Source organism: Monosiga brevicollis, genomic scaffold, assembly GCF_000002865.3.
Source record: "Monosiga brevicollis MX1 MONBRscaffold_29 genomic scaffold, whole genome shotgun sequence".
Taxonomy (NCBI): Eukaryota; class Choanoflagellata; order Craspedida; family Salpingoecidae; genus Monosiga; species Monosiga brevicollis.
This window is the reverse complement of record NW_001865066.1, coordinates 488,185-501,172: the sequence shown is the minus strand read 5'-3', so window position 1 is coordinate 501,172 and position 12,988 is coordinate 488,185. Positions and strand designations below refer to the sequence as shown.

The following is a 12,988-nucleotide window of genomic DNA, read 5'->3' as shown; positions in this document are numbered from 1 at the left end:
CCGGGGGGGGGGGGGGGGGGGGTTGGCAGCCGACAGTGTGAGATCCAAGAATTCACAACCTGACGCGATTACGAAACGCCGAGCGGCTAACCTGGAATTCGGCGTCACGAAGCCAAAGATGCAGCACGTTGCGACGTGTGACTTTGGTGCGCCAAGAAAGCCAGTCATGCCGCTTGTAGAGCTGCAGTCTGCGAAACTGGACGGGACCACACATCATGAAAAGCCACTACAGGGGGAAATGCCACAATGTGAGCAACCATTTTCTTTTTCCTGGAAGACCAAATGGTGAAAGCAGCTAGACACTGAACTTGCATGGAAGCAGCAATAGCCTCGCTCGTCATAACGGTAAATGTCGCGCAAAGGCACGTTGAACTTCTGCTCGACCATCATATTCAAAGCAAATTCCATCATGTTCTAGGCATGCAGCACACGCAATGTATGGTCAATTGTGAATGGTCTCAAAGTCCACGCAGCTGGGAATACGTACATAAAGGATAGCAGTGCGCAGAATTCGACTGTATGAGGCAGGCACATGGCCCTTGTCAACAAGACCCCGAAAGCGAGCTTCGGCACCTAAAAAGACACGGGGCTCGGTCAAGAGAGCGAGCGAGGGGCACAAAAGGCGTGTGGCCGTTGATACGTGGCCCATGGCACAGACCGCTGCGAATGAGGATATCCCAGACGGTATCGCCTTGATTGTCCGGCTCGTCGCATGAGAACCCGTGCCTATTGAGGTCAAAACGGGAGGCGCAATTGAGTGTCAAGACTGGACTGGGGTGGTGGTCATTGGGCCAGCAATGGCCACACCCTCATCCCAAGCGTTCGCGAACGCAGGTGGAGTGTCGTACTGTGTCAGCACGTGGACGCTTTCAACAAAGTCTTTTGTGTTTAGAGGAATGTCGGCCAGCAGATGCAATAGAGTGCGACGGCCGCGTCGATTAAATTCTGAGGGACTGTGAAGAAGATGGGCTTCATTCTGACGCCTGCAAGCGTCGCGAAGTTTGGTGCGGACGGGCTGTGGGAGCGCTGCCAAAAAATGGTCGGAGGTCTAAAGAATTGACAATCGAGTGCGAGAGTGAGAAAATTGACGCAGATGCAACAGTTTGGGGTCTTCAAGGGCTTTGAGTGCTCAAAACGTGCCCGCCAATTCATCTGCAGTTGAGGTGATGATGTTGAACGCCGAATTCTCAAGCGGCCAGCGGCCGCGGTGGGCATCGAAGGCGTTCTGGATGCCAAAGTTGGACTGGTGGCCGGGCTGATCGGCAAATCTTCCAGCCCACACCGATCTGTGGCGAGCTGTTGGACACGTGCGGCACTAATGGGTTGGCAATGACCAAGCACTTCAAAGGTCAGCTTGAAATGGAAATCGCCAGGCAAATCGACCTGGAATCGAGATGGTTTCTTGGATGATGAGCAAAGGCCGCCTCACCTTGTTGGTAGGCTTGTGGTCAGAGGCAGCGGGCGCGACATACGACGAGCTGACTTGGGATTGGCGTTGGGAATTAAAGTTGTACTTGCGGCTGTGGTACCAAAGATGCGCCTCGTGGATGGCCGCGTTTTGGAGGGCGGTCGCTTTTGTGCCGCAGCATTTGGCTGCAGCGAAGATGAAGCGACGTGATCGCCCGGCTGCGCCATTTCTATCCGGAACGAAAAGGTAGGATGGAAACAGGGGGAAGTGAATGCCAACACGATGCCGTCGTGAGGCCTGAGGATACTGATTCATGCCAGCCAACGAGAGTATATTATGTGCAGATTTTGTGTATGAGCTCGCAAGGCCACCGGACTCAATCATTCTCATCCACGTCAGTGCAATGTATGGATGAATGAAAAAAAGCAGCGAAACAAGACACAGCAAGCATTGGTTTTGGGCAGGAAGGCCATGCAGGGTTTGCGCTGCCATAGCATGGCGTTTGCGGATGGGGCGAGCAGATCATGATTTGAGGTGATTTGTGTTGTTTGTGAAGTTTTGTTTGTGCCCTTTGTCTAAAGTTTGCAGCATCAAGGAGAATCGAGCGCGGAACGACGACGGGCCAACATGTAGCAGTCTCTTGTTTTGAGGAAGAGGGACGGGTTTGTGTTTGTTCAAGACTTGCAAATATGGCACATTTGGCAGTCTTGGATCAAACACTGGTGAAGCAATGCGTACCAAGACAACGGGAAAGAATATTGAGGTGCAGGAACCGTACCTGGGGAGTGGTGCAGATTGTCCAATATCCGGGTCCACCAAGACCAAGGTTTGGAACCGGGAATTGGCCAGTGCAAGCGAGTTGCGATCCTCGCTTTGCAGAGCAAAACCAGCGCACGGCGCCAATGGGTGGGGAAAGGAGGGATTGCCAGATGAAACCCACTCAGCGCACTTGACAGGCGATGGACAGGCTCGTTGAGCGCCAGTGATTCACCAGTCAGCGGGGGGGAGGAGGTGAAGAATTAAGATTGTTTGGACCCGCCCAGCCTGAGCAGCGTTTTTGTCCAAGCCAAGCTCCAAGTCTGGGACTGGTGGCGGGCTTGCTGGGCTCTAGTTTCATCCGTCGGAGCGCAGCATGATGATGGCGGGCGGGGCTTCTTTGGCGGGGCGGGCCAAACGGCCCTGGTTGGTGTCCGAGCGTTGACCCACAATCAGAGCATGAGCACCACGATGGGGACAGGGTGTGCTTCTGTGAGAAGCGTGCAACAAGGTGGTTGGCGGCAAGAAGCAGCACGAGAAAGTGCACAACTGGAGGGGGCGTGGAATTTAGCCCAGGACAACTTGATTGAGTTGGGGGAGCACACACATGCACATTTGAATCAAACACACTTTAGCGGTAGCATCGCAAAGACATGATCGAATAGATGGGGAAGAACAGGCAACACCTGGCAGGAAGGTGATCGAAAAGTTGGGAGAATGGGCGCTGATGCGGCAGAGGTCGGTGTGTGGTAAGCGAGGGTTGAGTTCAACGTGTGCTGGCGCAAGACACTCGCGTGTGAGTGGGTGAGTGAGTGAGTGAGTGGGTGTGTGCTCCAAGGGTGTGCGCAGGCCTCTGCACAAGCGGCTGGAATGTCGGGGCGAGTCACGGGTGGTTGATTTCATGTACGTGCCAACGATGTCGGCTGTGCATGCCGTGTGTGTGTGTGTGTGCGGATGTGATTTGACATGCTGGCTGAGTTGCACTTTGGTGTCAGCCAGCGGCCGTGGAGGCGGTGGTGTTGGGGGGTCGAGCGAGAAGAGCCACAGCGTTGTAGGAGCGAAGAAGACACTTCTGAGTACGGATGCGGTTGAAAATTTCAAATCTTGGCAGTCCGCTCTCTGGCCTCGTTCTCCATCATGCTGTGGACGTGTCCGTGTCTGCGTGTCTCTCTCTCTGCGTGTGCGTGTTCGTGTTCGTGTTCGTGTTCGTGTTTGTGTCTGTATTTGTCTGTGTTGACGCACACGCTCAAATTTTCCACACGCCACCACGCAGCACACAGGCACTCACACACACACACACGCATATACTTGCGGCACACAGACCTCAACTCGACTCGACAGAAAGGGTGTCGGCGGCGTACTACAAACAAAGGTAGGGCGTCGGAAAATGGATGCGCGTGGGCCTGGCAAGCGAGAGGGGAATGGAGAAAGTGGATGATTCACGGAGGGAGGAGGAGGACGAAAAAAAGCTGGTTCCTACACGGATGGTGCGGGGGGGCGAGCGGAGAGGATGACAGTGTTGAGCGGGTCGGTGGGTGTGTTGTGCTTGGGGCCTTGATTTGCATGGTGCCCGGCCCATTGCCGTGAGGTGTATGGGGACTGAATACCATGGGCTCGAGCCAGGTGTGTGTGCGTGTGTGTGCGTTTGTGTGTGCGTGTGTGTACGTGAGAGTGCGTCAAAGACGGATAAACGGCAGGGGCACATCAATGGTGCAGCGGTGCAGAAAAAAACCGGTTGGGGCTAGGAACGACCGGGACACCCCGCACCAGCTGGGAAGTGCGTGTGTGTAGGTGGTGACGAACATGTTAGACTGGATCTGTTTGCCAAAACTTGGACGCTGGTAGGGTGATGACGTAATCGGTTGAAAGGGAAAGCTGATGATGCGATGGATGTGATGATTCCAATGACACAAAAAAGTCTTCCTCCTTGATCGAGCGGAATGTATGACGCAGCAGCAACGGTAATGGCAGCAGAACAGGGGCAGTCATAAGATGACGCGATGGCAATCAGGATGGGGATGACAGCGGCGGATGGGGCAAGAAGGGGATTCCGGCAGTTATGTTGCTTGGTATCCGATGCCAAACTTGACCCGGCGTCGTCATCCGCAGGCCCACGAGAGAAACAGCCCAGAGACATCATGCGTTGTGCCAACAAAGATCAAGCCAGCTGAAGGTAGGTCAAGCGGAGCAAGCAACATGGGCTCTGCAGAGTTCAGTCGTGTGTGGCCAGCACTCTTCTATACCAGTGTGTGTGCATGGTATGCACCATGGGCGTTGAGTGGGTGGCGATTGACTTGGTATGGGGTCTGAGGCGCGAAAATGATGTCCTCCAATGTGCTGATGTTTGAGAAAACGAAGCAAGGAGGGATGCGCGGGCCAGCAATCATGTTATTCTCGATTAATTCCTTCTCTTCATGGCAGTGAAGTGAGGGCGGACATGAACCGCACAAGCCACGACCTGGCTGCCCCATGATTCCATGGTTTGGGCGGACTGGTGGGCGAAGACGGGATCAATTTTCCCGGGGCTCACCGCACCGGTCGCTTTGTGGAAGCAGCCGTGTGACTCATGTTGCTGGTGTGGCTGCAACGCTTGCCAGTGATGGGTCTCGGGGGCGGGATGGCGCTAGATTGACAACGATGGTTTATCTTCGTCTGGTCGCTCTCTGCCACCGTTGGCGGCGTGGATTGAGCGCCGCATCGCGAGGACAGAATGCCTTTTGCTCCTCAATGCCGACGTCGATGCCATGACCATTCTTGGGGATGGTCCAAAATTCACACTTCAACAAAGGTCATGTCCTTGTTGTTCCGCAGCCGTGTCTGAAACCCATCACCCAGCGGCTCTTCTCTTCTCCAAACTCACACCCGCTCACGCTTTCCCGTTCCTTCCGCGCGCGCATACGATGGTATGGAATCAGCCACATAACTTGCATCTTTCTCCTGCTTGATCAAGAGGTGTGCAGCCAAGCCAAACGGCGGCGGCGGGTTGTTGGTGATCGAGTGCCCATGTGGGGCCGAACAGCCAAGGGCAGGATGGTGGCCAAGGCCGACAGCGATCCAGGTTGCGAAGACGCGGATGTTGAGTCATGGAGACCCAACAGCTGGAGGACGGGATGCGTATGGGATTTGGAATCACCGGGACAGTTTTGAATGCACAACGTGTTCAGCCCAAGGATCCGCAACAACTCGACCGGCATGCAGGTGGCCAAGCTTACTGGCCTATCTGTATTTCGACGATTACTCTACATTTAGGTGCGACAACAATTTCTTCCCTTGGTGCCATTTGCACTCTTCGGCCCTCTTCTTCGACGATCATGTCTTGCGTGTGATCACGTTCTCACTCACAATCCTGCAAAAACGGCAGTCAGCGAGCCGGTGCTCGACGTGTGCCAAACCAAAAAAAACCAGGCGGGACACGGCACACAGACCACGAGCTAAGCAAGAGCGACACCATCACGAAGCACACACGCACAAACACACACACACACGTACACACACACACCACTGCGAGAAGATCAGCGGTCTTGAATATTAAGAGACCAAGAGACCAAAAGGGACCAAAAGACCAAGGGACCAAGAGACCAAGAGACCAAGAGACCAAGAGACCGACCAAGGGACTGGTATCCAAGTCTGAGAGAAGACTCAAACTCGCACAATCTGCGAATTGCAAGAGAGCGCAGCACATCAAAGGCGAGCTACCGTGTCAACAGCAAACGACAGAGGATGATCGCCAGAGAGGCGACTGGCCGACAGACGACAGAGAGGAGACAGGCTTTTAAAAGAATAACATTCAAATTTAAATTTACATGTGAATGACACAGTGTAACCTCAATGAAAAATTTGTAATTTTTGTCAATTTTTAAAACTTTTAAGTCGGATTTCGTATTTTTATTTCATTTTTTAAATTTGGTGAGTGAGGGGAGGATGATGCCATCGATGGCAGCTAGCTCCCTGGGGAAAGGGAGGGGTTGAGAGAGGCGGGGGCAGACGGGGCGGGCGGAATGGACGCGTTAGCAGTCTGGTGATCAGAAGGATTTGGGTGGAAGGGGTGGGTCTGTGAAGATTGAGAATAAAGGTGGAAGGCGGAAGGCTGGCATGCACCTGCCAGTGCCTCACTGCGCTCGTTGGGTGCTTTGGCGCCCAAGTTGCAGAGACTCGGCTGTGCTGCTGCTCCCGGTGGTGATTAGACACACGCTTACCCCCACAACATCATGGCTGTACGTTGGAACGGCCTCATGAATCTTGGCTCCTTCGCATCTAACCCAGACCTCAATTGGCCCTTCCATATGTGTGCCCTCGCAGCTCTCCCGTGCCAAAATCTTGGCCAGCCGATTCCGCCTCCAGCCGGTAAAGCACGCACCTGCACACCACAACCTCACTTCAATAGCATGGCTAATCCCATGCTTGTTCTTGATTCTGTATCCACCGAGTCTATACGGCTACTCCTCCCCCGGCTCCCTCCTCTTTGCTCACCAGCACTTGGTCTGGGATTTGCTGGCACAGGAAACTTTTACCCAGGGTTGGACGGATCACGTGCGCAATGGCTTTCTCGACACGATCGGCAAGCAAGTTGACCTGCCAGCCCAGACTTGCCTGAAACCGCCCCTATCCCAGCACTGCACGCGTCGCCATTGATCTGACCCTGCCCGTCTTGTTGGTAGGACCCCACTCGTGCGTCTTCAAGGACCCAGTGAAGAAACAGGTGCGTCCCAGCCTTGTGCCGTTGATCCAGCTTTTACGCATTCTCGCCTCTTTGTTTAGGACATGACTGTCATCACCCCACCCCCTGTCTTTCTGTCTCTCTTCCTCTGACCCGCGGTGCTGCCGCTCTGCAGGTTGCAATATTGTGGCCAAAATTGAGAGCATGCAGCCTGGCGGCTCGGTCAAGGATCGGGCCGCTCTCATGCTTGTGCACGATGCCGAAGAGCGAGGTACCGCGGCTCCTCGCCGATCAATCGTCCCACCTCAGCCTGCTACATGACTCCCTGCCACGAGCGAAGCTTCTTCTTTAACCCAATGTGTGCACCTTGACCCACTCCCCTCTTTATGTAGGCTTGATCGGCCCCGGTGGTACTGTTGTCGAGGGCACGGCCGGCAACACTGGTACGACACCCCCTTGGCCCCTTTCCCATTGGCCCTTTAAGATCCAAGCGTAGTTGCCGATCACGCACACCAGTTCACAACATGTTCTGCAACCCCACTCGCCACCCCCCTCCCATTTGCACTCCATCGGCTGACCTGCCAACCCATGCAGGCATTGGATTGGCGCACGTGTGCCAGGCCCGTGGCTACAAATGCGTCATCTACATGCCCAACACGCAGAGCAAAGAAAAGATTGATACACTCAAGTGAGTGCATGGCCTGGAGTCAGCCCTTGCTGCGCCTTTGGCTGCGGCCCGCCTCCGCTTACTCAAACCTTGACTTCTTGTGCCATGCTGCGTCTACCTGCAGGGCCCTGGGAGCCGACGTGCGCCCCGTACCGGCAGTGGCCTTTTCTGATCCGGACAACTACAACCACCAGGTTGAAGCCTTTCTGGCTTGCTTTGGCTCTTGGTGCTTGACCATCCCTAACCCTAACCCTAACCCTAACCTATTCCTGCCCCCTCTTGCGACTCACATGCTCACAATACACACCCTAGGCGCGCCGCTTTGCTGAAAGCGTGGAAAATGCCGTCTGGACCAACCAGTTTGATAACACCGCCAACCGCCGTGCCCATGAAGTGACCACGGGCCCCGAAATCTGGGCACAAACGGGTATGCTCGCTTTCCACTGCGCTAGCTCAGCCATACAGCTCTTGCTCAGGCCAGCACATCTCTCGCGTCGCCATGTGCAGGAGGCAAAGTGGACGCATTTACCTGTGCAACCGGTACTGGAGGTACCCTGGCTGGAACAGCTCTCTACCTCAAGCAGCAAAATGAAAACATCAAGGTCAATGTTTTCGCTTGAGCGCAACCAAACTCCTCATATGGCTTGTGCTCAACCCTTGACATCTCACATGCCTTGCCTGCCTGCAGATTGTGTTGGCCGATCCACCGGGCTCTGTTTTGTACAACTATTTTACTAATGGCGTCCTTGAGCGCGAGGGTACCGGCAGCGTTACCGAGGGTACGCCTCTTCATGGCCTTTTTGTTTTGTTTTATTGGGGGGTGATGTCTCTGGTTTTTTGGTTTTTTTTTCGGGAGGGGACAAGCCATCTGTTTTGCATGTCGCTCGTGCGTGACCACATATTTCTAGCTGACAAGAAGCATGCCCGTGATGGACTTCATCAGGTATCGGCCAGGGCCGCGTGACAGCCAACATGGAAGGCGCTCTCGTGGATTCTGCTGTCCATATTCCCGACCCAGCGTCAATCGTCCGCGTGCGTACCGTTTTCAAGCCGTTCTCGCCAGAGCCGGCCTGTTTTTATTTCTTTGTTGTTCGATTCACATCAGGTTGACCTAACTGGCGTGTGGCATCATTCTCTGGCCGACATCCGTGTGCGCATTGATAGACGTTCAAGCTGTTGCATGAGGAGGGCTTTTGTGTGGGTCTTTCTTCGGGCTTGAACGTGCAAGCCGCCGTCGAAGTGGCCAAACAACTCGGCCCGGGCCACACCGTTGCAACTTTGATCTGCGATAGCGGCCTGGTGAGTGGTGCTGGCCGGCACTGGACCCCAACTTCTGGCCCTTCTGGTCTTGCAGTGACTCGAGACTTGGAGATGAAAAGCTAAAAACTGCTTTATGCTCACCCAACGGCTTTATCATTTGGCTCGCTAGCGCTATGCCTCGCGCATCTTCAATCGGGAATGGCTTGAGGCCAAGGGTAAGTTGCTGGAGCATATGCCGAAAAACTCCGCCACCCTCATGCTGTGGTGCGCTGGTCGTCCCTCTTGTAGATTTACTGCAACATGTACCTGCCGAATACCACAAAAGCTTGCTTTGAGGCATCTTCGTCGTGGATGCTTTGCACGATCTTGGGCGTCTTGATTAGGCGGGATCCTTCACATGAATCTATATTACTTTCGGATTTGTTTTTTCCGTCCTCACATGAATCAAGCAGACGGCCAAAGCAACGATTTTGTGCAGACAGGGCGTGAGAGGAGAGATCAAACGGGTACATTGCGCAGAGACACCAAGATGCAACTCATCCCCCCCACCTACATCTCCACCCACAGCACAATCCATTCCGAGTTGAGCCAATGTACCAAGTGACTGGATTGAGAAAACACTTTTAAAATTTTATCAGATCAAAAATCTGATCTGAATTTTTTTTGTGAAAAAAGAAAGAACATCAACAACAAGTTTACACAAACACCACTGATCATGGCAGAGGAGCCGAATCACCGACGACGCCAGCTGCTGGGCTTTGGCGAGGCCATGGTGCGATTCGCGCCGCTGTCTGCTGCGGAGGCAGGCGTAGGTGCCTCGGCAGCCTTGCCTGCAGAGTAAGTGGTTGCAACTGGGTTTGTTCTCGGTTGGTTATCTGGCCACACTGAACGGATGCTTCGTGCTGCTTAGCCCGACGGCTACCGTCATGCTACGCTCCATTGGCGGCGATGAACTCAACGTGACCGTCGCTGCGGCTCATCTTGCTGCCGATGGAGATCCAGCCCCTCAGGTAAGCCTCCACATTCTCGACAGGTTCTTGGAAGTTGCCAGGGTTGACAGGCCTTGAGGGTCTACTCACTGCGCTGCGCCTGGCTTGCATATCGTAGTGGATCTCTGTGCTGCCGGAAGGGCCCATGGGGGACGTTATTAATGCGTCGGGCGCCCAGGCCGGCGTCGACACTAGCTTGGTAGGCTTGCTTTTAACCTGGCCGTGATCGCGCCGTGACCCGACCCGCACCTCACACGGTCATACATATTCACCGCCCGACTGCTCGGCTCAGGTGGTACGCGTCCCCAACGCCGATGCTGGCATCTTCACCGTCATTCCTGAGATCAAGCAGGTTAGACCCGTTTGTTGCATCTCCTCGTGTTTTTTTATTGTTGTTTTGGGCTTTTCTTGGTTTGACCTTTGCAGAAGCTGCATAAAATCGCCTCAGGACCCTGCTCTAACTTGCCCGTTGCTGTCGCTCTTCGGTGGGTAGGTGCATTACCAGCGTCGCAATGGCGCATTCGCCCAGCAAGCCCCAAATCTTTTTGACTGGGACCAGGTGTGCCTGCGTGCTTGCCGCCGTCTCCGCCCATCAAAGGATGTCGATTCTGCCCTCTCCGCTTATGTCCCCGCCCCCCTTTTTCCTCAGATTTTGACTCGCGGCCCCAATGCCAAGTGGCTGCACATGACGGGTATCACGCCCATGATCTCAACGCAAGCGCGCTTGGCTTGGACTCAAGCCATGCTGGCCGCGTACACGCACGAGGTTCCGGTGAGCATGGACTTTAACCATCGACCTCAACTAGGCTCTTTGGAGGAGCTATGGACCGTCATGGCCCCGCACGCCAGTCGCTTGCAAATGCTGATTCTCAGTGTGCGCAATCTCGTCGACCTTGCCAACTTGGAGGTCAGTACCGCGCACCGACAGCCTGCACCATCGCAAAGGACACCCGACCAGCTGAACCATTTCAACCCGTTTGCATCACCGCCTGCTGATGGTCATGGCTCTAGGGTTTGGGCGCCCATGTACCATCGAGCGAGACGCCGCTGGAATCACCGGCCTGGCGACGCCTCCAAGCGGTCCTGCGTGCCCACTGGCGGCTTCATCGTTTGATGGTGTGCTACAAGGATCGCGACGATCAAGGCCTCCAGCGCCGCTGGAGTGCCATCGCCGATGCCCGTGGCGTCCATACCACCCTCAAGCAGCCAGTTTTCCATCGCCCAAAAGACGAGTGTGGTGGCGGTTCGGCTTGGGCTTGCGGTGTCATTGATGCGTGCGTAGTCTGAATATCAATGCCACCCGTCTTAGCTAGCCCCGCGTTCTCATGTTTCATGCCCGCCGTTTTCCTGTGCAGTCTCGACGAATTTGAACTGCGCGTCCATGAGAGCTCTAGTGAGGGTACGGTGCCGTTCTTCAGAGCCATTACATATAACGCCGTGGCTTGCGCGCTTATTGGATTGCCTAATACTGCGGTTTTTGTTTTTTTCTCCACTCTTTCTCGTCGATGAAAGCAGTGATGGACCAAGACATCTTTGCATCGCGTATGGTGGAGGTTGCCCGTCGTGGTGACTTGATGGCAGGTATGCTGGCTCGTCCGCAACTAGTTCACCTTCATGAATTTCCCTATGAATTCTTTCCCCCTCCCGCGCGTGCTCGCATTTTTAACCCACGTCCAATTGTTGGTATTTGCAGCGCTCTGCCAAGAGACGATGGGCGACCATTCACAGGTCACGCGTGCGCAACTGCAAGACGTCGAAGCCTCCTACGCAGTACGTCTGACAATCACTTTTAGGACCCAGGCTCATGTTTTGATGTGTCCGCGCTTTGTTTCACTGATTGGATGGCTGCGTGTGTCATGCCACACTCTTTAGAGCCGCGCTGTTCATCTGGATAAACTCAACAGCGGAACGGGCAATGTCGATGCCACGTTGGCGCACCTGAAAAACGCCGGCGTCCTGGCGATTCTACGCGCCAAGAACCCTGATGCCGGTGCGCAGCGCGTGCGGTCAAAAACTTTTTGTCTCCCGCGCGTGTGCCTTGCATGTGAGTACATGCGTGAGTGCATGCGCTCATGTCATCTTCTCTTGGCCCCCTTTTCTGCATTTGGTAGCCATTGCGCGTGGCATTGAGCTCGTGGAGCTGGGCTGTCGAGCTCTTGAGGTTACACTGGATACGGTAAAGCATGCATTTGCCACACCGGACACTTGATGATACCTGCACTGTGCACTTACCTGCCCCGCTGTGCTTGTCAACAGACCGAGTGGCGCCGCGTACTACAGACCTTGGTGGAAAAGCTTCCGGCCAACGTCTGCGTGGGGGTCGGCACTGTCATGGATGCAGATGTGCCTCTCTTGCCCGAGATTGCTCGCCTCGGTATGCATGTTACCTTTTTATTTCTTTTCTTATTTCTTTTCTTAGTCAGCTGGCAAGGTGCTAAAAACGCGGCCGTAGCCGCAGGCTCGACTAGCAGATTCTCACAGTCACCTCACGCTTGACTCGCATTCCGTTCGCTTTGTGGCTGCGTTGCGTTGGCAGGGGCCAAGTTTGCACTCTCTCCGATCGACCCGTTGGGCTTCATTGATGCCTGTCATCGGGTGGGCATCCTGGCGGTGCCTGCCGGCATGACGTCAAACGAGCTCTGGGACATGCATCGACGTGGAGCCAAGCTCATCAAGCTTTTTCATGCCAGCATGGTTACACCCAAGATTCTCAAGTGCGTACGCCGGCTTTGTCTGCAGAGCCGTGGCCTATTTTTTGCGCCCGCCCCGCGCGCCAAAACTTAATTTGGCGCGAGATACCTGCACGCTCGCCGATGATGATTTGGGTGATGACCTGGCAGGTCGATGCTGGGCGTGAGTCCCCTCAAGGCCATGAACATTGCACCTTCTGGCGGCTGCTCTCCGGACAATGTGGAGGAGTGGTGGGACGCCGGGGCCGTGTGTGTGGGCATGGGCTCCAATTTGGCCGGCAAAGACATCAATTTCGCCACCGGTACGGAAAGCTGACTCGTCCCGGTATGAGCGCGTACCTCTGGGCCTCACATCTCATTCTACGACGCGCGACGCGACGCTATTTGTAGGCACAGATGGTTTTGAAGCGGGCCAAAAGGCCTGGCGCGAGCATGGACGGCAAGCAGCGCAATCAATGTTTTCCCGGGTGCAAGCGCGCTTCCCATTGGCCTCGTCCTAAACTCTCGTTCAGTATGGATAATACAACCCTACATCAAACATTGCGCCCACAGGGTTGCGGA

General features: G+C 54.8%; 2 protein-coding genes across 2 annotated transcripts in view; one reads left to right on the top strand and one right to left on the bottom strand.

Moving 5' to 3' along the window:
• The window catches only part of MONBRDRAFT_38687 (uncharacterized protein), a gene marked incomplete at its 5' end in the record, with an annotated part of 5,340 nt that extends 608 nt beyond the window's left edge, over window positions 1-4,732 (bottom strand). Inside the window, 3 exons of the mRNA XM_001749274.1 lie at window positions 92-226; window positions 1,430-1,637; window positions 4,695-4,732. Coding sequence (XP_001749326.1) covers window positions 92-226; window positions 1,430-1,637; window positions 4,695-4,732 — 381 coding nt within the window. The remainder of the gene's footprint in view (window positions 1-91; window positions 227-1,429; window positions 1,638-4,694) is intronic.
• Window positions 4,733-6,372: 1,640 nt separating this feature from the next.
• On the top strand, window positions 6,373-12,927 carry MONBRDRAFT_28906 (uncharacterized protein; the record flags this gene model as incomplete). The annotated part of the gene is made up of 28 exons (XM_001749343.1): window positions 6,373-6,449; window positions 6,823-6,863; window positions 6,997-7,092; window positions 7,214-7,264; window positions 7,416-7,509; window positions 7,613-7,682; window positions 7,801-7,915; window positions 7,996-8,090; window positions 8,177-8,267; window positions 8,397-8,431; window positions 8,653-8,787; window positions 8,918-8,963; window positions 9,387-9,585; window positions 9,659-9,758; window positions 9,856-9,936; window positions 10,030-10,089; window positions 10,164-10,226; window positions 10,387-10,644; window positions 10,749-10,980; window positions 11,047-11,136; window positions 11,253-11,318; window positions 11,431-11,507; window positions 11,610-11,727; window positions 11,849-11,913; window positions 11,994-12,111; window positions 12,274-12,451; window positions 12,578-12,729; window positions 12,818-12,927. The coding sequence occupies 28 exons, from the start codon at window positions 6,373-6,375 to the stop codon at window positions 12,925-12,927; spliced, it is 2,913 nt and encodes a 970-aa protein (XP_001749395.1).
• Between the last annotated feature and the right edge of the window lie 61 nt (window positions 12,928-12,988).